Source organism: Podarcis melisellensis (assembly GCF_964234715.1).
Source record: "Podarcis melisellensis genome assembly, chromosome: 7".
Lineage (NCBI taxonomy): Eukaryota > Metazoa > Chordata > Lepidosauria > Squamata > Lacertidae > Podarcis > Podarcis melisellensis.
The window spans coordinates 3,159,482-3,184,183 of record NC_138539.1 but is presented as its reverse complement, the minus strand read 5'-3'; the positions used below and the strand labels follow the sequence as shown (position 1 = coordinate 3,184,183).

Here is a 24,702-nt window from a genome sequence, read left to right as displayed (position 1 = left end):
CGTTGATGGCAGGTTTTGCAGAATTCCCACCTAACCATGAAAGGATGCCCACTTTGGCTAGGCAGGTACAGCCATACCTCGGCTTACAGACTTTTCGGGTTGCGCAATGCGCTGAACCCAGAAGTACCGGAACAGGTTACTTCCGGGTTTTGGCGCATGCGCAGAAGCGCCAAATCGCAACCCGCACGTGCGCAGACACGACGCTGCGGGTTGCGAACGTGCCTCCCGCACGGATCACGTTCGCAACCCGAGCGTCCACTGTATTGGTACAGAAGGGAAGAAAAAGGCAGCGGCTATTGGTCAAAACATTTATTAAACGTAAACCTGGCAACTTTCACATAAAATAAATTGGTGCAGAAACATGGATTGTCTGCGACACCTTTGCACTCAAAGTCCTTGCAGAAGCACCTGCGATTGAGGCAGGAGACAAAATTGTTCTTAGGGGTTCAGCACGACCATCGTGGGAACTAAGAGATGGACAACACGCACAATTAGATCTGCCTTTGTGGAAAGAGTTGCGGTGGCTATGGCCCTAAAATGCTTTGCCTTCCAGCCACACTCCTTAAACCCAACACAGGCCAACGAGTCAGAACAGAAGGAGTTTGTGCTCTTAATCTGCAGGGCTTCAGACGCCAGTTTTCTCTTAGGCAAGTTGAGTCAGATCCAGAGGGACTTCAGATTATCGTTCGTTCAGCTTCAGAAGTGCAAACAAGTGTAATTTTAAGAAGAAGGCCCTCTCTCGTCAAAAATTGAGCACCAGGAAGGCTGGTACCCGAGCAGCGAGCCCACAAGCAGCATCTCTGCTGAGTCTCAGCATCCATCCGTTGGGAACCTTAAAAGCAGGCACCCGATTGGCTGGTGTAGGAGGACTGACCAGAAGCATGGACGTGGCAGAAGACGTGGCCCGGTACGGCCTTCTTCCTGCACTGATGTCCTGTCCTGGTGACTGCTTGGCAGGGTGGGCGTGGATTCAGGGAGCAGTTGGACCTGGAATGAATATATATCAGAGAGAAAGATGGGTGATAAACAGGGCAGTTAGAGAAACCATCTGATAATTAATGTGGTTTCCTGCAACTGTGATTCAGAGGTGCGCAGCCTGGGAGTCATTTTGGACTCACAGCTGTCCATGGAGGCACGGGTCAATTCTGTGTCCAGGGCAGCTGTTTACCAGCTCCATCTGGTATGCAGGATGAGACCCTCCCTGTCCTCAGACTGTCTCGCCAGAGTGGTGCATGCTCTGGTTATCTCCCGCTTGGACTACTGCAATGTGCTCTACGTGGGGCTACCTTTGAAGGTGACCCAGAAACTACAACTAATCCAGAATGTGGCAGCTAGACTGGTGACTAGGAGCGACTGCCGAGACCACATAACACCGTTCTTGAAGGACCTACATTGGCTCCCAGTACGTTTCCAAGCACAATTCAAAGTGTTGGTGCTGACCTTGAAAGCTCTAAACGGCCTCGGTCCTGTATACCTGAAGGAGCGTCTCCGTCCCCATCGTTCAGCCCGGACACTGAGGTCCAGCGCTGAGGGCCTTCTGGCAATTCCCTCGCTGTGAGAAGCCAAGTTACAGGGAACCAGGCAGAGGGCCTTCTGGGTAGTGGTGCCCGCCCTGTGGAACGCCCTCCCACCAGATGTCAAAGAGAAGAACAACTACCAAACTTTTAGAAGACATCCGAAAGCAGCCCTATTTAATGTTTGATGTATTACTGTATTTTAATATTTGGTTGGAAGCCGCCCAGAGTGGCTGGAGAAGCCCAGCCAGATGGGCGGGGTATAAATAAAAATAATAATAATAATTACTGCCTCTGACCGTGGAGGCAAGGCAGAGCCATAATTGCTAGGAACCATCCATAGCCATCTCCTCCTTCATGAATTTGTCTAATTTTTTAAAGCCATCCAGATTGGTGGCCATACGCTGCCTACTGTGGCAGGGAGTTCCACAGTTTAACTCTGATCTGTGTGGTGAAGTGCTTCCCTTTATCCATCCTGAAACTTCCCAACTTTCAGGTTCATTGGACATCCACACATTCTCGTGCTACGCTGCAGTGTGTGATACTCAGAGGTAGCCTGCCCCAGAGAGTGGAGGCTCCATTTAGACATCACGCCCGAAAGAGATCTCGTCGATTGCATCGGTCTGCTGAGAAAAAGGCACGTCGGGTTTTGTTACTTACGCATCGCTGGCCATGGACTCGTTTGGGGAACTGGTCCTTGAGATGGGAAAGTTGAAGGCTGAGTCCAGGCGGTGGTGGGGGAATTTCTCCAAAGTGGCCTGTTGGGAAGAGAAAAGACTTGGGGAGGGTGGGTGCCTTATGGCCAAGAAAAAGGGCAAACTCGTGCATGTGCAGATATCAGGCACTGAAGCTCCTAACTTGTGCGTAACTCTTTTGTGGACAGATTATTTTTTTAAAATGCAAGATTTGCATTGGGGAATCATCTACTCTGAGCCTGGTTTTGGCTGGGGAGGGCGGGATATAAATAATAATAATAATAATAATAATAATAATAATAATAATAATAATAATTACTCATCTGACCAGGCGACCCAAATACTCCAAGGCTAGGGCCAAATTAATGGGAGTGTTTGGGGAGAGTGGGAAATTGCAAAGGAGAACATAGGAGGCTACACCAAGTCAGACTATACAGTGGTACCTCAGGTTAAGTACTTAATTCGTTCCGGAGGTCCGTACTTAACCTGAAACTGTTCTTAATCTGAAGCACCACTTTAGCTAATGGGGCCTCCCGCTGCTGCCGCGCCATCGGAGCACAATTTCTGTTCTCATCCTGAAGCAAAGTTCTTAACCCAAGGTACTATTTCTGGGTTAGCGGAGTCTGTAACCGGAAGCGGATGTAACCCGAGGTACCACTGTATTACTAAGCCCGGCGATGTTTCTCTGACTGCATACAGCTCTCCAGAATCTCTGGCAGAAGAACCAGGTTAGAGTGTTGGGAGTAGGAGATGTGGGTTCAAATCCTCCACTCAGCCACGAAGCTTACTTGGGTCACTCAACTCTCAGCCTAACCTACCTCATAGGGATATTGGGGGTGTAAAATGGGGAGCAGGGGAACGATGCACAGCACACCTTGAGCTCCATGGAGGAAAAGTGGGATATTAATGCGAATGCGCAGGGACAGACAGGAAATGGCTTTCTCCGTCACGGAAGACGTGGTTTTTCTACCTCTCTCACAACAGGCCTTTTCTGTGGTGCCTCCCCATCTGTGGGGTGCTGTCCCCAGGAAAAAGTAACAGGAAAAAATATTCCTCTTTACCCAGGCCTTTGGCTATCCAATGATCTACGGCCTCTTAAAGGTGTGTGGGTGTTGTTCTGAATACTTTGTTATTATGCCCTGTATTATTATTTTATTACTATTATGATGCTGGGTAAAATAAGTTCTTAATGTTGTACACCACCCTAGGATCTTTGCATAAAGCATATAAATAGAATGAATGACGACGACAGCAACAACAACTGCAGTTTGCTTAACGATTGAAGATTCACAACAGCCTCCAAACTGTATACTTGAAGGAGCGTCAAGGTCCTCCTCTGAGGGTCTTCTGGTGGTTCCCTCCCTGTGAGAAGCCAAGTTACAGGGAACCAGGCAGAGGGCCTTCTTAGTAGTGGCACCCGCCCTGTGGAATGCCCTCCCACCAGATGTCAAAGAGAAAAATAACTACCAAACTTCTGACATCTGAAGGCAGCCCTGTTTAGAGAAGCTTTCAATGTTTAATAGGTTATTGTATTTTAGTGTTTTGTTGGAAGCCGCCCAGAGTGGCTGGGGAAAGCCAGCCAGATGGGTGGGGTATAAATAAATTATTATTATTATTATTATTATTATTATTATTATTATTATTCATGTAGCACCAACATGGACTATGGAACTCACTGCCACAAGAGGTTGTGATTGTTACCCTCAGCTGCTCGTGTCCCCAAAAACAGTGGGACAGAGTAGGGTTTGAAGTGGAACTCCACAGAAGTTCAAGGGTTGGTGAGTTTTTCAAACCGGAAACATCTCCAAACACTACACACCCAAGGCAGACTTCTTCCCTCCCCCTGTTCAGCACAGGACACCTGAGCAGTCTTCCCCAATACCTCATGCCTGCTGGAACGGGTCAGACTCTGGCGCCGAAGGCTCATAGGGTGAGGGGAATAGCTTCGCTGAGGCTTCCAGCCCACCACAGCATGCGCTGTGCCTTCCTCCAGAAAGATGCTGTCGCCCTTCCTTGGAGAGTCTCTCGCCAGGTGAGAGTCACCTGCGACACAAAGATTGGCAAATATTGGGCTAATGGTGGAGACATACCTTTGCCATTTACAACAGAATTCCAAGGACCAGTGTATTCTCTGTTCAGAAGAGGGGGGGGGAACCAAACCCAGCTTCCCAGCAAAAGCTAGCAAACTTAACACACAAAGTTTTAAGTGTCTATACGCTTATCGCGTTTATAAATTTTAAATTTATTGTTGTACATTGTTTTAATTGTTTGTTTCCCTTCTGCGACTGTACCCCCGAGTGTGTTTTATAGGCTGCTCTCCGACCGTAATAAATTATCCATCTAACACAGCTGAGTACTGCTTCAAAGGTTAAAGCGCGAAGCCTCTAGTCCACATGGAGGTGGAAGGGAAAGCACCCATTTCTGCGCTGCGAGTTTAAAGCTTCAGAATCCAGAATGGAAATGCATTTCATTCAGTTATTTTAAGTCATTTCATAAGATTTATGCACCGCTTGATTGTCAAACTCCTCAAAGCAGTTTGCAAAAAAATAAAATTATCAGTAGGAAAAATGAATGGCAATAACACAAGACCTTCAGAAACAACAATAGAACAAAAATGGATTAAAACTCACATCAGCTTTCTAAATGCCTGGGTGGGCATGTCTAAACAAAAATGCTTTTAGCAGGCACCAAAATGATATCAATAAACAGGGAGTTGATAAGTTCTTTATATACAACTGGAACACATGATGCTCAATGTGACACATTGAGATGGGGAAGAGTTTAAATACCTGCTTAGCCAGGGAAAAAAAACCCCTCAGGGGTTGGGGCTAGAGAAGTCATTATATAGAATTCATGTCCCAGGAAAATAAAATATAATTAATAATAATAATGAATTTATTATTTATACCCCAGCCACTCTGGGAGGCTCCCAACAGAATATTAAAAGCACATTCAGATGACAACAGGATATATTCCTACAGTCTTTGCGGTAAGAAAAAAATTTTTTTTTGCTACAAACCGGATTCTTCTCTAAAATGTTTCCTGATCCACGCAGTTGGCAGAAGAGCTGCTTTCTGGACAGTGAATGCAAATCATCACCCCCAACCCTTTGTTCTTGGCTCCCTAAAGCCGCTGCCATGCACACCTGAAGATTGCTCACCTGTCGCGTAGCTCAAGTCTTCCAGCTTCTCCAGTTCCCTTTTCAGGAGACCAACCTCATCTTCACTGCAGAGAGGAGGAGAGGAGAGGCCAATCAATCATGTTCTCGCTGCTTTATCTTGAGTCTGCCCATTGGTCCATCTAACTCAGTAATATCTCTCCAGAGTTTCAGGCAGGGGTACTGCCCAGCCCTACTCGGAGACGATGGAGACTGAGCCTTCTAAAGGCATTCAGCTGTTCCATCATTGAGCCCCAGCCCTCTTCTGCCCGGAGAATCTGCGTATTCCAGAGTTTCATGGAATCTTTTTTTTTTAATAGGATATTTATTAAGATTTCTTAAAGTATTACAATAAAAATGAAAAAACAAAAAACACAAAATAAAAATAGTTAAAAACACACAGATTTTCCATTGCTAATTTTCCTTTAGCTTTTTTCCCGGACCACCTCATACCTCCCTTTTTTGTATTCCACTTCAAATTGTTGGTTCAGCAAATCCTTACCATTAGATTTTTACCTGTTTATAACCCTTTTTCCATATTCTCTTAAAGCATTACAGCTGGAAACCACTTAATTTCTATCCAACATCAGTCTAACATTCATTAATTTTGCAATACTTCTGTAGGTAGTCTTTAAATTTATTCCAATCTTCTTCCACCAACTCTTCTCCCTGGTCTCGGATTCTGCCAGTCATTTCTGCCAATCCCATATAGTCCATCACCTTCGTCTGCCATTCTTCCAAAGTGGGTAGATCTTGTGTCTTCCAATACTTTGCGATAAGTATTCTTGCTGCTGTTGTAGCGTACATAAAAAAAGTTCTATCCTTCTTTAACACCAATTGGCCGACCATGCCCAGAAGGAAGGCCCCTGGTTTCTTCAGAAAGGTATATTCTGGGCATTGTCAGCCAGAGGGTGCAAAAGAAAGATTGAACTTTTTTTATGTATGCTACAACAGCAGCAAGGATACTTATTGCTAAATACTGGAAAACCCAAGATTTGCCCACACTGGAAGACTGGCAGATGCGACTGATGGACTATATGGAACTGGCGGAAATGACTGGCAGAATCCGAGACCTGGGAGAAGAACTGGTGGAGGAGGACTGGAAGAAATTTAAGGACTATCTACAAAAACATTGCAAATTGTATGAATGTTAAGAAAGGTGTAAGATTAGCAACAACATGGTACCAACAAACTAGTCAAAAGGAATAAGAATCTAAATGCTATTAAAAGAAAAGACAAATTTTGGATAAATATTAAGTTAAAACTAAGTCTTTAGAATTATGGTCTAAATTTTTTTAAATTTGAGATTTAATATTGGAAAATTGTACTATAAGAATTGAAACAAGTTAATAATTTGCTGGTAAAATTTAAGAGTTTGGAATGCAGGAACGAGAGTCGCGAGGAAGTCCAATGAGGAGAATGAAATGTGGATACTGGAAAATTATATGTTACTCTGTATGTTTTTTACTGTTTAATTTTTTTTTAAATAAATATTATTTTTTTAAAAAGGTATATTTAAATACCTTTTTCATTTCATTATAGATCATTTCCCAGAAAGCCTTGATCCTTGGGCACGTCCACCAAAGGTGAAAGAATGTACCTTCAGTTTCTTTACCAGAGTTTCACGGAATCTTAGAGCTGGGAGGGACCCCTTGGGGTCATCTAGTCCAACCCCCTGCAACACAAGAATCTCAGCTCAAGCATCCATGGCAGACGGCCACCCAAGCTCTGTTTAATCCAACCTTTCAATATGCAGCAGCATCGCCTGTTCCTGGCCACGCCTTCCTACCTGTCGGGCGTGGAGGTGAGCCGGCAGCGGCTGGAGCCTTCCACCTGTGCTTCCTGGATGCCCACTTGTGCCCCCTGCCTCAGACGCAGCAAGGTGGGCTTCCATCTCCTTCCTTTCATGGCACAGAGGCAGAGGGTGCCTAGGAGCCCATTGCCTAAAGGGCAGAGAAAGCGCACATCAATATCACTTGCCATCCTTTCCAGCTCATCTACACCGTGGGCTCAGCGCCAGGTAAATAGAACATGAACTGCTTCACTTGGTGTGCTGGTAAAACTGAAAATCAGCTGGTTTTCTCTTAAGAGGCAGAATATCTCAATCTTCTTGTACTGTGATTTGTTGCTATTTTCACCAATTATAGATGAGTAATTCTTTGTTGTAATTGATAAGTGTAAACTGTCTAATTATAACTTGCTGATGTTTCATGTTAGTGTTTACTATTGGATTCTAATGCATTATTGCATCGTGCTTTATTTGGTATAAGTTTTTTAAAGGTATTGTGACTTTTTATATAGGATCTGATTGTTTCTATTAATGTTTGATGTTTATTATAATAATAATAATATAATAAGTGAGAGATTTTACTTTCTTGGGTTCCATGATCACTGCAGATGGTGGCAGCAGTCACGAAATTAAAAGACGCCTTCTCCTTGGGAGAAAGGCGATGGCAAACCTAGACAGCATCCTAAAAAGCAGAGACATCACCTTGCCAACAAAGGTTCGTATAGTTAAAGCCATTGTTTTCCCAGTAGTGATGTATGGAAGTGAGAGCTGGACCATACAGAAGGCTGATCGCCGAAGAATTGATGCTTTCGAATTATGGTGCTGGAGGAGACTCTTGAGAGTCCCATGGACTGCAAGAAGATCCAACCGTTCCATTCTGAAGGAAATCAGCCCTGAGTGCTCACTGGAAGGACAGATCGTGAAGCTGAGGCTCCAAGACTTTGGCCACCTCATGAGAAGAGAAGACTCCCTGGAAAAGACCCTGATGCTGGGAAAGATGGAGGGCACAAGGAGAAGGGGACGACAGAGGACGTGATGGTGGGACAGTGTTCTCGAAGCGACCAGCATGAGTCTGACCAAACTGCGGGAGGCAGTGGAACACAGGGGGGCCTGGTGTGCTCTGGTCCACGGGGTCACGAAGAGTCGGACATGACTAAACGACTAAACAACAACAACATTATTATTATTATTATTATTATTATTATTATTATTATTATTATTATTATTATTATGTGTTGGAAGCCACAACAGAGGGGCTGGGGCAACCCAGCCAAATGGGCAGGGTATATTTAAAATAATAGTATAGTAGTAATAGTAGTATGTGTTGGACCTGAAACTCCTGGAATCCCCTGGCCACTCAACTACACCGTTTCTGTCCCCCCCCCTCCAGTTTTCCCTCCCAGTACATTTTTTGTCGTTCTGCAAATCTTTTTTATTTCATAAAATTTAGGCACACCTTAATTGCGAAGAATCACCTCCAAGCTGTTTAGGGAAAAAAAGATAAAACAATAAAATCAACTGCCCTAAGGTTTGTTTTTAATAATCAAGCAGTGTGTAAGGGAAATAATAACATTAATAAGAAGAACTGACAATAATGTAAGACTTAAAAACAAAAAGACAACATGATAGACACCGATATGCTGGGTTGCATAGACTCCATGCTTGCCTGCGACAGTCAAGATTAAGAGGCAGGTGAGCGACTTGAAGCCCAGGGAGACAGCCTGGTTCAGCTCAGAGAGGGCGTTGGCCACGACGAGGACCAGCATCACGGCACGCGGGAGCCCGGGAATCTGCAGGAAGGTCATGATGAGGGCTGCCAAGAGGAAATAGCTGCCGTGTAGGACACAGGTATAGATGGAGCTGAGGCTGAACCCTGCGAGACAGAGGTGGGCACAAAATGCTCTAATTCCCGTATTTCGCTTATTTGCTAAGATGTTGTGATTCTGCATTGTTTAAAGCTTTGCATTTGCAATGGCGCTATGGGTTAAACCTCAGAGCCTAGGACTTGCTGATCAGAAGGTTGGAAGTTCGAATCCCCGCGACGGGGTGAGCTCCCGTTGCTCGGTCACTGCTCCTGCCAACCTAGCAGTTTGAAAGCACGTCAAAGTGCAAGTAGATAAATAGGTACCGCTCCGGCGGGAAGGTAAACAGTGTTTCCGTGCGCTGCTCTGGTTCGCCAGAAGGGGCTTAGTCATGCTGGCCACATGACCCGGAAGCTGTACGCCGGCTCCCTCAGCCAGTAAATCGAGATGAGCGCCGTAACCCCAGAGTCGGCCACGACTGGACCTAATGGTCAGGGGTCCCTTTACCTTTACCGATACAATAGTCTTTATTGTCATTTTCCCATACAGAACAATGAAATTGACAAAATCTACATCAGACATTCAAAAACCAACAAGCCTGCTATCCTGGCTATCCCAGCCTGGGTAGCCCCCTAAAAACTCTGATACCCTATAATTAAATACAATATACTCCCATAGAGACTATCTTAAAGGTAAAGGGACCCCTGACCATTAGGTCCAGTCGTGGCTGACTCTGGGGTTGCGGTGCTCATCTCGCTTTACTGCCCAACGGAGCTGGCGTAGATCTTCCGGGTCACGTGGCCAGCATAACTAAGCCACTTCTGGCGAACCAGAGCAGAGCATGGAAATGCCGTTTATCTTCCCGCCAGAGCGTTACCAATTTATCTACTTGCACTTTGACGTGCTTTTGAACTGCTAGATTGGCAGGAGCAGGGACCTAGCAACAGGAGCTCACCCCGTCGCAGGGATTTGAACTGCCGACCTTCTGATCAGGAGTCCCTAGGCTCTGTGATTTAACCCACAGCGCCACCCGCATCCCTAGAGACTACCTTACACTGTGTTTAAAACCAAAATCGCATTTGGTTAGAAACTGTTTCTCAGGTGGCTAGTCCTAGTCTTTATAACCCTGGACCTTCTTCCAGAAGGCAGAAGCTGAAAGAGATCATTTCCGGGGTGCGCACTATCCTGCGCTATCTCTGCAGCTTTCTTACGGCACCTGGAAGCGTAGATTTGATCCAAGGTGGGAAGAGGGCACCCAATTATTCTTTCCACAGTCTTTACAACCCTGGACAGCATTTGAAGCTGTGCAGATCAGGGGTTGCCAGGGAACTGATGATACGGAAATCAAAATGATAACCTGACCCCTTTTCTCCCGCAAGCCCCAAATCATCTTTGGAGTTCCGCCGAGATCAGATTTGGGGCGGAGAAAAGAGAGGGGAGTTTCCTTGCACTATCGGAAGGCGTTGAATCAACTTTGCTCGATTCAACCTCCTGCCTCTGCCCTCCCAAAACAGTCTTACCTGCCCAGCTGATGAACCTCCGAATGTGTTGCAGCTGCCCGTCCACACTCGCTTGTATCTGGTCCATGGCGTTCAGCAACACTCCCAGACTCTGGTTGATCTTCTGCAGCTTCTGCATCAACTCCTCGTAATACAAGGCCGTCTGGTTCTGGTAGGCCGCAAACAAGCCCAGGTTGGTCTCTGGGATGGAGGGCGGAGGGGGAAGAGAAACGACCGAGTTCAGAGTGCAAGCGGAGAGGCAATCTTGGCTCCGTGGCCAGAAGGGTTTGAACGCCACCTCCCACCACCAACCTGTCTTGGAGTAGACTTCTTGAGCTCGCCTCTGCACCTGGGACAGGTCCTCAAGGATGGCCCTGTGACCTTCTTGCAGCTCCAGGTCCTGCTGATCTAGGTGACGGCTGACGTTTTCTGCAAGGAGAGTGTTAGGTTGAACATATCAGACGACACAGCAATTGTTCAGACAGCTCTTGTTTATTCACAGGCCAGAACAGAACTGAACTGAAGGGTTCAACCAACCTGCTTATATAGAGCTCAACTACAAAGCAACAGTAACAACTTTCTGTAACTATCCAATCACTGAAAGTCACTTTCAATTCCTTATTTGCATATGTGGACCTGAGTGAAAACTATCTACGGTATCCCCCTGCTGGCCCAGGGTGAGAACTTCGGTACATAACAGAGAGGAACATGGGCAGCCCTTGCTTTTTGGAATTTCTGCTGCGATACCCAACAAACCACAGTTTACGTCGCGATATGACCAGCGTCCCCTATCTGCTCTTCCCTGAAACCTTATCAGGGGTCTAGATGGCCCTTTGTGTCTCTTCCAACTCTGCAGAAATTAAGACATTTCTGTTCTGCCAAGTCTTCCCAGGGTCTCTGCTGTGCGTACAGCTTTTAAAGTTAGTCGGTCTTATCTTCTGTGTTTTCAGCTTTTCAGTAGCCATTTTCATTGCATTTCTTGCATTGCCTCAAGACATGTGCATTGAAGGAGATGAAATAATTTATTTTTTTTGGACTACAACTCCCATCATCCCTGAGCTCTGGCCTTGCAGAACATCTGGGGACCCACAGGTTGAGAACTGCTGAAAGCCAAACATGCCCCATTTGTTTCAGTGATGGGTAAATAAGGTCTGGAGATTAACCCCCCCCCCAAAGCTCCTTTCTATAGGGTCAAAACATGAACTCCCAAGGCAGGATTTGGCACTCTAACCCGCTCCCCTGAGACGATGAGAGCTAGCCTTGGAGGACACAAGGCTCTGCAGAATTTTTTGGGCCCACTGATATTGCAGTTAGTAATACATTTCTGTGTCAGTTAAATCTATTATACTTAACAAGAACCTCCCCACCACTTTGGCCCTTCTCCCTCGCTTACCCATCCTCTTTGTGATGCCCTCGATCAGTTCTGCCACCTGCTGCTGCCCGCTGGCTATCAGAGCCTTCTCTCGAACCAGTTGGTCCAGGTTGTCATGGATGGATTCCTCCATCTGCATTTGGCTGCCTTGCAACTTGTCCTGCTGGGCCAGGATCGCCTCCTGGCTGGTGGCCACTTTCTGCAGCGATTCCGACGTCAGCTCCTTCAGCTCCTCCTGCCCACTCTGCAGGGGAGAGAAGTCGCAGAATATATATATATATATTTTATAAGATATTTATTAAAGTTTTCAATATTAATACAATAAAAAGAAAATCAAAAAGAAAAAAGAAAAATATAAAAATACAAAACAGAAAATACTTAAAAACACAAAATTTCAGTAACTTATTTTTCATTAACTTATTTCCCAGACCTCCTCATACCTCCCTTTTTTGTATTCCAATTCAATTGTTAGTTCAGCAAATCCTTATCAATATTTTTTAACCTACTTCTAAACCTTTTTTCCGTATTCTCTTAAAACATTACAGCTGAAAACCACTTGATTTCTATCCGACATCATTCTAACATTTATTAATTTTGTAATATTTCTGTAGATAGTCTTTAAATTTCTTCCAATCTTCTTCCGCTGCCTCTTCTCCCTGGTCTCGGATTCTGACGGTCATTTCTGCCAGTCCCATATAGTCTATCTCACCTTCATCTGCCATTCTTCCAGAGTGGGTAGATCCTGTGTCTTCCAGTACTTCGCAATAGGTATTCTTGCTGCTGTTGTTGCATACATAAAGAAAGTTCTATCCTTCTTTGACACCAATTGGCCGACCATGCCCAGGAGAAAGGCCTCTGGTTTCTTCAGGAAGGTATATTTAAATACCTTTTTCATTTCATTATATATCATTTCCCAGAAAGCCTTAATCCTTGGGCACGTCCACCAAAGGTGAAAGAATGTACCTTCATTTTCTTTACATTTCCAGCATTTATTATCGGGCAAATGATACATTTTTGCAAGCTTGACTGGGGTCATGTACCACCTGTAAATCATTTTCATAATATTCTCTCTTAAGGCATTACATGCCGTAAACTTCATACCTGTGGTCCATAACTGTTCCCAGTCAGCAAACATAATGTTATGTCCAACATCTTGTGCCCATTTAATCATAGCAGATTTCACCGTTTCATTCTGAGTGTTCCACTTCAACAGCAAGTTATACATCCTTGACAAAATCTTAGTTTTAGGTTCTAACAACTCTATTTCTTTCCACCTGGAAGCCAATCTTCTTGTCCAAATTGTATGCCTCCATTATCTGGTAATAATGAAGCCAATCTTGCACTTTGTTTTTTAATTTCTCAAAACTCTGCAATTTCAATCTGTCTCTTTCTTGTTCCAAAATTTCCCAATATTTTGGCCATTTGGCCTCCATATTGAGCTTTTTCTGAGCTTTTGCTTCCATTGGTGACAACCACCTTGGGGTTTTATTTTCCAATAAATCTTTATATCTTATCCAAACATTAAACAATGCTTTCCTGACAATATGGTATTTAAATGCTTTATGTGCCTTGTCGTACCATAAGTATGCATGCCATCCAAAAACATTGTTAAAACCTTCTAAATCCAAAATGTCTGTATTCTCAAGAAGCAGCCAATCTTTCAACCAGCAGAATGCTGCTGATTCATAGTAAAGTTTAAAGTCTGGCACTTTACTATGAATCAGCAGCATTCTGCTGGTTGAAAGTCGCAGAATAAGGAGTGTCAGAAGCGAGGGCAGCCAAACGGAAGAATAGATAAAGCTGCCCAACGACAGAATCCATACATTGCTCGGACATTTGCCCTCGCTAGATTCAACATGCTGCCATCTGCCTTATTGCACGGCAGATTTGAGGGTAAACCGTACGCGGAACGAGTCTGCCCCTGCGGCTTGATGGAGGTAGAAACTGTCTCTCATGCCTTGTTACGCTGCCGTTTCTACAGGGATATACGCTCGGTGTTTATTACCCCTGCTATGCAAAAATCTCCAAATGAATCCAAACGTCAATGTCTAAAATCCCTGGTAGAGGACAAGGATCCTGAGATCACGTTAAGGGTAGCCAAATTCTGTGCAATTGCCATAAAACTCAGGGAACAACCTGTGCTATCATAATGATTAAGGCCTTAAATGATAATTTTAGGATATATGTTAGTGACTAAGTTTTAATTTATATATATTTTTAACTGTTGCTATATCTGTATTGTCCCTGTTATACCTAATTGCAAATTCAAATGTATCCCTATCGTGTTTGATGACTTCCTTGATATTGTATGCGGGCTGGAACTGGTCTGTGACCGAAATAATAAAATTCATTCATACATTGCTCCACCTGGCTCAATATTGTCTGCACGGACTGGCAGCAGCTCTCCAGGGTTTCCTGGGCACCAATTCTTAAACTGTTGTGTTAGGATATTTCCGTTCCACCTTAAAAGGGAGCAGGCTATGTGAGTCACAGAGTCTGCGTATTTCCTGTTCACAGGATGTTTATGTTTTCTATTGCTTTTGTTTCACTGTGTGCCTGAACACGCAAGCAGGCAGTCATGTTTTTTCTTTGTTCTGACCAACGCTGAATAAACTTGTAAATATGCTCTCCTGCTGTGCATCTTTCGCTGTGTGAATTCTGCTGATAGAGTGTGCATCAGCCCAGGAATGTGGCAAGCTATTTCTGGAGCTCGTGTCACTAATTGCTGATACTGCGTGGCTACGGGAGATCGATGGACGTCCGGAGACGACGTGGAGTCATGATGGACTTTATCTCCCTGGCAGTATCCCAACAGTGAGTATAATGACCAGCTGACACAGTTCAGGGGCAGAATGTGCTCGATGGGGAGGGTCGTTCAGCAAAGCTGATGGAATGAACCCTGCTTCCCAAACACAGGGCAGGAGAAAGCAGAAATTCTCCCCCCCAGCTTCATGTCACAATTTCTGCCAAGCCTTTTCCAAATTGCAAAGGGACTTTTCCTTTCTCTACCCCACAGACCCTGTTTCCCTCCCAAATCTGCTCCAGATAATTAATAATAATAAAAATAAATTTTATTTATACAGTGGTACCTCGGGTTAAGTACTTAATTTGTTCCGGAGGTCCGTTCTTAACCTGAAACTGTTCTTAACTTGAAGCACCACTTTAGCTAATGGGGCCTCCTGCTGCCGCTGTGCTGCCGGAGCACGATTTCTGTTCTCATCCTGAAGCAAAGTTCTCAACCCGAGGTACTATTTCTGGGTTAGCAGAGTCTGTAACCTGAAGCGTCTGTAACCTGAAGCGTATGTAACCTGAGGCACTACTGTACCCCACCCTTCCCGGTTCAAAAACCGGGCTCAGGGCGGCTAACAACAAATTTAAAACACTTAATTATAAAAGCAGCATAAAATACAGTATAAAAACACGAATAACAATAAAATTCAAAAATCAATTTAGGGGAAATAAGCATTAGATAATCCCCAAGGCTAGCTGGCTGAATTGATCCTACATGGGCCAGCGAGGAGATCAGGGGAGAATTAGCTGTGGGGTCTCAGAGCGGGTGATCTTCATAAAAGGGGAGAGGGGAGAAGGGAAATAAAAGATCAGGCTGAATTCAAATTAAAGGCCAGGCGGAATAGCTCTGTCTTACAGGCCCGACAGAAGGAGGTTAAATCCTGCAGGGCCCTGGTCTCCTGGAACAGAGCATTCCACCAGGTCGGAGCCACCACTGAGAAGGCCCTGGCCCTGGTGGAGGATAATCTGACTTCCTTAGGGCCCGGGACCTCTGAACTATGATTATTCATGGACCTTAAGGTCCTCTACGGGGCAGACCAGGAGAGGCGGACCTGTAAATACGAGGGCCCTGAGCCACAGATAGTCCTCCAGCCCCCCAAGGAAGATCCTAATTTATATATATATATATATCAAATCCAAAGTAGTACAAGCCTTAAGCATTTTCATCGCTTCCAGCTGGCTGACGGCAGTGGAGACCAAGGCGTTGACGGTGTGCTCCGCTCGGCGCTTGAACTGCATCTGACGGGTGGCGTAACAGACAGCCCGGGCTCGGTTGCTCACGATGTGGTAGGCGTTCCAGGTGTCCGGATCCATCCCTGCCGTGCATTCTGCTAGAGTCTGTTGGGAGAACAGAAAGGGAGGGGCAGATCGCGATTAAAGGAATCATTGCGGGAACCCTACAGCTCATCCGAGACCCCGGAATTCATGCAACTCTGTTTAGATCGGTTAATTTTATTTTTTATTTACATAACAGGGCATCAGCTTCACCCTTGCTGTCTGAACCAGGTCATTAAAACAAGGAAATGCAACTGGCTTCGCTCTGTGAAAGGAGCTACGGCTTCTGCCCACTTCTCCAGCAGCTGTTTTTGTAGGCAGGTTCCTACTTTTTGTAGGCAGGTGCTGCTTCGTAATGAAATAAAAAAATTAAGGCTTATGTGTGTGTGTGTGTGTGTGTGTGTGTGTGTGTATAAAATAAATGTTCATGGGTGTGCCAGGCAAACACGTACATAAATGTATGGGCCACATGTCTGCGGCAGCACAGGAGGGCAGCCCTGGAGCCATTTTGGCTCCCAAACGGACCAAATGTTTTCTCTGCAAGGTCAAAGGAAAATGGAAAAGCCTCCCCATTGTCTTTTCATTCACAAAACCTGTCTTAAGGGCCTGTGCATGAATAGGGTGAGCCTGTGCCCTGGCTCAGGAACTAAGTATTTGTCACTACGAAAGACTGGCCAGGCTCCCCAGGGTATCCAATCAAGTGACCATTAACAGGTAACCTGCCAGACAGGAGGTAAACAACACACTCAGATTTCTGTTGTAGACCGCCCTTTCTGTGATGTAGGTATGAAGTGTCTGGGGGTGGTCTTGGACTCCAGGGCAGGCAATTTAAAATGTCTATATAAGGACGGGCACATATTGGTTCTGGGTCTTCCTCCTTTCCTGCATGTGAAGGGGGAACCCTGTTGCAACAGTTCAATAAAGATCAGGCTTACTAGCTGCTTTGCTTCTCAATATTCTCTGGTTGGCCTCTGTTATTTTCTCCAACCGATAGAGAACCTGCAAAGGACTCTATGAGGGCTCGTGTCCCCCATAAGGGAATAAGGGCAGATTTACGTTTATTACATTAAGATTCTAGGTAGGTTCCCAAACCGGATTAGGTACCATGTCGGCAGTGCACAGGTAAGTCCCACGTCCTTCGACGCTGGCCTGGCAGTTGAACAGGGAGACGCCCAGCTTGGCCAGCTCCTCTTCTGTCAGGTCCGTGCAAGACGACCGAAGCTGTGCAACCACCTAGCAATAAAGATGAGAGAGGGAAGGGAAATAACCGGGCAGAAAGGTGGGCGTTATCTCCTGTTTTGCTACAGCACTTTAGTGCAAAAGGGAATTTAAAGTTGGTATTGTAGGGGCAATGCAAAGATCTTATTTTGTTCTAAGTCTACACATGCTTCGTGAGCACTGCTATAGAAAAAGGAAGCTTCTATCATTCTTTGGAATTGTACCTGGAGGAGCGTCGCCACCCCCAACGTTCAGCCCGGACACTGAGGTCCAGCTCCGAGGGCCTTTGGGCGGTTCCCTCACTGCGAGAAGTGAGGTAAGGAGGAACCAGGCAGAGGGCCTTCTTGGTGGTGGCGCCCTCCCGGTGGAACACTTTCCCATCAGATGTCAAGGAAATAAACAACTATCTGACTCTTAGAAGACATCTGAAGGCAGCCCTGTTTAGGGAAGTTTTTAATGTTTGACCTTTTATTGTGCTTTTAATATCCTGTTGGACCCTGCCCAGAGTGGCTGGGGAAACCCAGCCAGATGGGTGGGGTATAAATATAATAAACAACAACAACAACAACAAATCATACCTCGGGTTACAGACGCTTCAGCTTGTGTTTTTTCGGGTTGTGGACTGCCGAAACCCAGAAGTACCGGAACGGGTTACTTCCAGGTTTTGGTGGTTGCGCATGCGCAGACGCGCTAAATTGCACTTTGTGCACGCGCAGAAGCACTGAATAACAACCTGTGCATGCGCAGACACGGGTTGCGAACGCTGCGGGTTGCGAATGTGCATCCCGCACGGATCACGTTTGCAACCCGAGCGTCCACTGTATTATTATTGGGGCTTGGATAGCTCAGTTGTTTGGAGCATGGTGCCGATAATGCGAAGGTCGCAGGTTCGATCCCTGTATGGGGCAGCTGTGTGTTCCTGCATTGCTGGGGGTTGGCCTAGATGATCCTCAGGGTCCCCTTCCGACTCTACAATTCTACGATCCGTTGTAGAATGCAGAGCGGAAAACTCCGGGGCAAACCTCCATGACGGCATGCAAATGGCCCGCAACTGCAGGGAGAAGATGTTTAAACTGCAGGCGGACCTTATGGTGGCAGGAGTCCAGGGGCGAGAGATCCAGCCGTCGGGCCTCAGCTAAGAACCTCTCATCTGCCGTGGTCATCTCAAAAGGCACATGGGGCAGCTGAGCTGGGTCTGGAGGGGGTGCGGGGGACACAGGGGCTTTTTCTGGGGTTCCACTTCGAGTGAGCCAGCCGAAAAACCCAGAGGATGACGCAACCAGGAGCAGGAGAAGCGAAAGGCAGAAGGCCCAGCGATCAAGAAGCAGCATCTTCAGAGGGTGTCCTGCAAGGGAGAGACAAGGAATTGCAGAGGGTTGGACTAGATGACCCTTGGGTCCCTTCCAGCTCTGCAGTTCTATAATTATTTTTTTTAAAAATATATTTTTATTAATTTTTACATGAAATTTTTTTTAAAATGCAACCTATTTTCTCATCTTATTCAATGTTTTGGACCTCCATCAACCACATCTGAAGATTTTTCAAACTCTATTATTATTATTTCAATATTATTATTATTAATCACTTAATCTGCATTTCATTAATTTCACTATTACTTTTAATTGTCCTTCACTAATAGTTCTCTTCATACTTTTCTCTGCAATATTTCACATAGTCTTCCTTACAAAACTACTTGCAATCCTACCAGCGTAATCTGTTGATTACAATTGCTTTTCAGATATAGTTCACATCTTTACTCCAGTCCTCTGAAAATCTCTGTTCCCACAGGTTTCGAATCCTTCCTGTCATCTTGTCTAATTCTGCATAGTCTATTCATTTTGTCTGCCATTGTTCTTTGTCAGTAATTCTTCTTCTTTCCATTTCTGTGCCAATAGTACTCTTGCTGCCTTTATTGCATATAGAAGCAGTTTATTATCCTGCAGTTCTATGATTCTATGTATGTTGTGGTTTGTTGCCGTTTTCTGCTGCTAAAAGTTTTGCTAGGTCTCTATGTGGGTCACTGTAATCAGAGTTTTAGAGCTGGAAAGAACCCATCTAGTGATGAGATTTCACCCCTCCCATATCCAAGAACTTGCTGATGTTTTCTGCTGATTCTCCAGGGAGGAGGGGGAGGTTTCCTCTCTCTATATATTCCACTCCAGCCTCACATCAAAGAGAGAGAGAGACTGAGTGTTAGAGAGAGATCGTGTGTATAGATAAGGTTGCTGCTAATAGCAGCTGCAGACACTCAGTGCAGTTCAGCATTTTCATTTACACCTCATTTAGCTCTGTACATAGTTGTGTATTATAGTTGTAGACAGAATAAAAGAAGATATTCTACAGAGCTGCTCTCCGAGTCGTTTATGCTCTGCTATACTCTGCTGTACTCTGCTGTGCAACGACTGTCTTCTTGTTGGAGTGAATCCGGTGCTCACAACTCTAAGCTGTGAGTCCACAGCACTTTGACCTGTTCCTGTGCAGAAGGTGGTCTCTGGAAGTGCTACCCAGCTCGCCTAGCCCAGTCGGGGCTGAAGTGCATGAGTCCAGATCGTGGCACTGGCTCATGGGCGATGCTGACAAGTACAACAGCCCTGCAATGGATGAATCTTTTTGTCCAAAGTGGAACTCAAACTCACATAACTCTGACATTATGAGCCTCATGCTTTTACCGACTGAGCTGGGCATGTTGAATTTTCCAGCTTTCAAATTACCAAAAATGAGGGGTGCAAAGAAGCAGTAACCTGACTGGGGAATTCAAAACGTGTGTCTTTTTTTTAATTAAATCAATATAATTTAGTTTTGCTTGGCAAGTAAAATGTATGTAAAAAAACACATAGAAATAAAAAATGATTGCCAAGTACTTGCAGTTATCTTGTACGTATATTATTATTATTTAGCATTGCGTGACATTTTCAGAAGGCAAAATCAAAATGCTTTTGTTTTCCGAAAGCAGTTTATGCGCTTCTTCATCAAACCTAGACGTAGCAAGCTAAATGTTGCATCACAAAAATAGCAGATTTGAATTTCTCACACCCAAAAACAAATTTTAAGCCCCCCCCCACTGAATAAATTTGCAAAAAGTTTCGCCCCCCTAAAATGACACACCCTATTAATGCTTTCACATTGCAATGTATTCTCTTTCCTTTTATGCTGTGCTTTTGGCTGTTAATTTTTTGTAAGTGGCTTAGAGAGTCTTTTGCAGCGAATTACTAATAAGTCAAAGAAACCATCCGGTCTGCAGCCAGGATGCCACCTAGAAAAATACGCAGACATTGGGGGGTGATGGTGGGGAACCAGACTATAAACTTCTGCTGCTAAGGGGAAAACTTTAGGGGGAAAGTGCAGAGGGAGACATTATCTCCAGCTGGGTCCTTTGTCCAAAATTAAGGGGAAAGGGGAAAATTCACATTCCCTGTTGCTCAACAAGCCTTGGGAGAAGGAGGGGGGGGTGTCCCATAAAGGCAATTAATAGCACTTCAATAGCACTGCTGCCCTGTTGAAAGCTATTGTTTTCCAAAGATTATTCTATCTGGCTCCACAATAGACCAAGATAGCCAATTGTCTGGGTTATATTCCTGCAAAGGCAGCCCTGGAAAAAACACCATACAAGTAGCCCTTCGGGATGAGACTTTGAGGCTCGTTGGATCCAGCATGTGATTTTCCCACAGTGGTCAATCACAGGCTGTCTCTCTTCCCCCAGTATAGGGAAGGGTTATAGTTCAGCAGTGACTGCAGTGGTTGCCAAACTTGGCCCTCCAGCTGTTTTGGGACTACAACTCCCATCATTCCACAGCTAACAGGACCAGTGGCCAGGGAAGATGGGAATTGTAGTCCCAAAACAGCTGGAGGGGCAAGTTTGGCCACCATAGAGCAACTGCTCTGTATTCAGACGGTCCCTGGTTCACGCCCCAGCATCTCCCAGGAGAGGAGAGGTGGAATAAACTCTTGTCAAAAACTCTAGACTCAGAGTAGACAATACGGAGTCAGAAACAAGGCAAGACATCTTTCTCTGGGTTCCCTAAGCAGAGCATGAAAGCAATATAGCCAATTGTCTAGGGTATATTCTTTCCTACTGCAGCATCTGGCATTCCAAGATAGACTGCCCGAGAACATGGAGGTTTCATTTTGCTAGCAACGTACCCAACAGCAGTGCTTTTTTCCCTAGGGGGAACGCAGGGGTACGCACACCCCTAAACATTTTGTGAATCTAAATTTGGCCTCATTGAGGGGCAGAAATTCAATATGAGTAGGAAAAGGAGAGTACCCCTAAATATATATATATTTAGAGGGGGAAAGCACTGCCCAACAGCATGCGCAAGCATGTCTGGAGCTTTCGCTGCCGGTTTTCTTTAGGTAAGCAGTTAAAGCAATTTTTATAGGAATAAGAATGAATAGTTTCACCTTTGCTGCAGAAACAGAGACCAGGCTGCATGCTCTTCCTGCTAGGGGCACAGCGAGACATATTACCACATGCAGTAAGGCATCCCAGAAGAACCATGAACCTTGGTAAGCTGGATGTGGTCAAAAATGAGATGGCAAGAAGGGGAAGAAATGGAGGCAGTGAGAGATTTTACTTTCTTGGGTTCCAAGATCACTGCAGATGGTGACAGCAGTCACGAAATTAAAAGACACCTGCTTCTTGGGAGAAAAGCGATGACAAACCTAGACAGCATCTTAAAAGGCAGAGACATCACCTTGCCGACAAAGGTCTGTATAGTTAAAGTTATGGTTTTCCCAGTAGTGATGTATGGAAGTGAGAGCTGGACCATAAAGAAGGCTGATCGCCAAAGAATTGATGCTTTGGAATTCTGGTGCTGGAGGAGACTCTTGAGAGTCCCATGGACTGCAAGATGATCCAACCGATCCATTCTGAAGGAAATCAGCCCTGAGTGCCACTGGAAGGACAGATCCTGAAGCTGAGGCTCCAAGACTTTGGCCACCTCATGAGAAGAGAAGACTCCCTGGAAAAGACCCTGATGTTGGGAAAGATGGAGGGCACAAGGAGAAGGGGACAAGAGAGGATGAGATGGTGGGACAGTGTTCTGGAAGCTACCAGCATGAGTTTGACCAAACTGCGGGAGGCAGTGGAAGACAGGAGGGCCTGTCATGCTCTGGTCCAGGGGGTCACGAAGATTTGGACACGACTAAACAACAATAAGGCATCCTGGAAGGTTTCAGGTCAACACTTTGAGCAGAAATAGCTGGGAAAGGACTCAGAAGGTGCCAGTTTTAATCCCTGGCATGTCCAAGGAGGACTGGCAATGCACACACACAAATACCCCACCTGAAATCCCTGGGGAACTGCTGCCAACCAGTGTGGACGATACAGACTGACCAATAGTCCCATAAGGCAGTTTCCTGTCCATCAACCAGGAAATGCTTTAGAAAATGAGATTATGATTTTATTTTATTTTTAAAAGACCCATACCAGGTAAACTGCAGAGGGTTTGGAGTGCCTACCACCTTCAAAAACCATGTCAAGATTCCTGCATTGCAGCACGTTGGACTAGACGACTCTCATGCTGCCTTATGATTTTAAGGCTTGGCATCTAGATATTTCCAGGGAACCAGTAGCAGCTCTAGAAGCAATGAGCTATTTATTCATGTATGCTACAACAGCGGCAAGGGTCTTGATAGCACAAGGATGGAAGAACGAAGAAACCCCGACAAAAGAAGAGTGGCAAGAGAAATTGATGAACTATGCAGAATTGGCTAAACTGACATACAAACTGTGAGACAAGGACAACTGTGACTTCAGAGAAGAATGGGAACTTTTTACAAAGTATTTAAAAAGACAACAAAATGAATTGGACTCCTTGGCAGGTTTTGAATAAACATACACAAATTTAGTGACTGGTAACATGGTAGATAGATAATATAAGGATGGAAATAATTTTATAATATGCAGAGAGCGACATGGGTTGAGAAATCAGAGAGAGGAGTTGAGGGAAGTCTCAGCGGGGGGAGGGTGGGTTTGATGGGGTGGGGAAATGGGGGAAAATAATGAATATGATATGTTTTAATATATTGTTATGTTGAAATTAATAACAAAATTAAGGGGGGAAATAGAAGCAATGAGCTAAAGCTGGACACCAAAACGCTAAAAATCCCATGTAATTTGGGAGACAGAAGAATGTTGACCACTCCCAGCAAGGTGTTACACCCCCCTAGTCAGCAGCAGTGTGGCATAGTGGTTAGTGTGTCAGAATAGAACCTGAGAAACCAGGGTTCAAATGCCTACTCAGCCATCCTGAAGCTCACTGGGTGTGTCTTTGGGCCTCACTGGCCTACCCTACCTCACAGGGCTGTTGTCATTATTAAAAGGAGAAGGGGGAGAAGCATGCATGGCCCCTTGAAATCCTTGGAGGAAGGAGGAGGAATATGAATGCAATAAAATAAAATAAAATACCCCTGGGCTGCTCCAATCAAAAATTCTATACAGAATGGGAATGCATAGGGGAATACAGGAAGAAATATGGTGTTAAAGCAGAACTCTTAATAGGCAATTGTTAAGCATGTAAGGACAAAAGAAGTAATTATAATTCAACAGTTTTCAACAGTTTCCAAGTTATTCTATTTTGTTTAAGCAACTATAAAAAAAATACGATGGGAAGATCTCACACAGGAAGCAGTAGGGAGGAGGGGAGGGTTAGGTTGAATTTGGGAAATAAAATAATATATGGAACAGCAAAGGGTATAATAGATTCTTATAGAATAGTAATATATTGTAACCAGAATAAAAGTTCCAAAGGGAAGTAAATGTATTTTTAGTATTTTCATTATGGTAATAATAATAATTATTATTTTTAATTTTTGAAAAGTTATTGTTAAAATAATTTAGCATTAATGCACACATATTGCAAATATACAAGCATACATTTCATACAATCCTTAAAAATGTTCAAACATACCTACCCTCAATCCCAGAGATAATTCCTTTTCCCATCACTATCCACCACCCCTCGCCCCACCTTTGTGCTAGACTTCCAATCTACTCAATTGCAATTTCTTTCCACTTCTATTACTTTCTTTCACACACCTTTAACCTAATTTCCTGCTTCTTTTTCTATTACACATTGTTATCCATCTTATTTAGTATTCCAGTATTTAAAACGGAACTTGTTTATTCTGATTTCTCAATGTGGTTTTGCAAGTATCCTTTAAGCACCTTCCAGTCCCTTTTAGAAGGTGGAAGAATCTCCAAAGAGAAGATAGACAAGGACAATCATTATTTCTTATCGGTAGAAGGCAATGTTAATTTAGGCTTCTTCGTTTTGCTGTCTGTCCAATTTTCTTAAGTCAATAAAAAACGAAACAAAACAAAACCTTAACCAAGCATCTCCCCACCTGCCTCGCCTGCGTCTCCGGATTCCCCCAAACGCGCATTTCGAAAGTTTCCCGGCAAAAGCACCACCAAATCCATTCTTAAGAACACTTCTAACGGTGACGTCAGAGCCGGCCCAGCCAATCCGCAGCCGCGCCGGCCCTCCCACGCCCCGCTTGGAATCCAGCGGCGGCCAATCAGGAGAGCGGAGGCGAAAGATGAATGGCCGCGTTCTGAATGGCGGCGTGGGATTCATTCGCGCTCACC

The 24,702-nt window shown here is 44.8% G+C and overlaps 2 protein-coding genes across 2 annotated transcripts in view; both read right to left on the bottom strand.

Moving 5' to 3' along the window:
• TIGD5 (tigger transposable element derived 5) overlaps positions 1–24,702 on the bottom strand; it is a 76,395-nt gene that overhangs the window by 28,573 nt on the left and 23,120 nt on the right. The gene's annotated exons all lie outside the window — the stretch shown is intronic.
• Positions 295–24,524, bottom strand: LOC309374792 (protein brambleberry-like). Its single transcript, XM_081919972.1, has 13 exons — positions 24,459–24,524; positions 18,197–18,456; positions 16,998–17,126; positions 15,771–15,956; positions 11,850–12,072; positions 10,769–10,885; positions 10,478–10,657; positions 8,822–9,028; positions 7,156–7,309; positions 5,370–5,434; positions 3,982–4,387; positions 2,175–2,384; positions 295–987 (listed from the first exon to the last, which is right to left on the bottom strand). The coding sequence occupies exons 2-13, from the start codon at positions 18,440–18,442 to the stop codon at positions 834–836; spliced, it is 2,277 nt and encodes a 758-aa protein (XP_081776098.1). The 5' UTR covers positions 18,443–18,456; positions 24,459–24,524; the 3' UTR covers positions 295–833.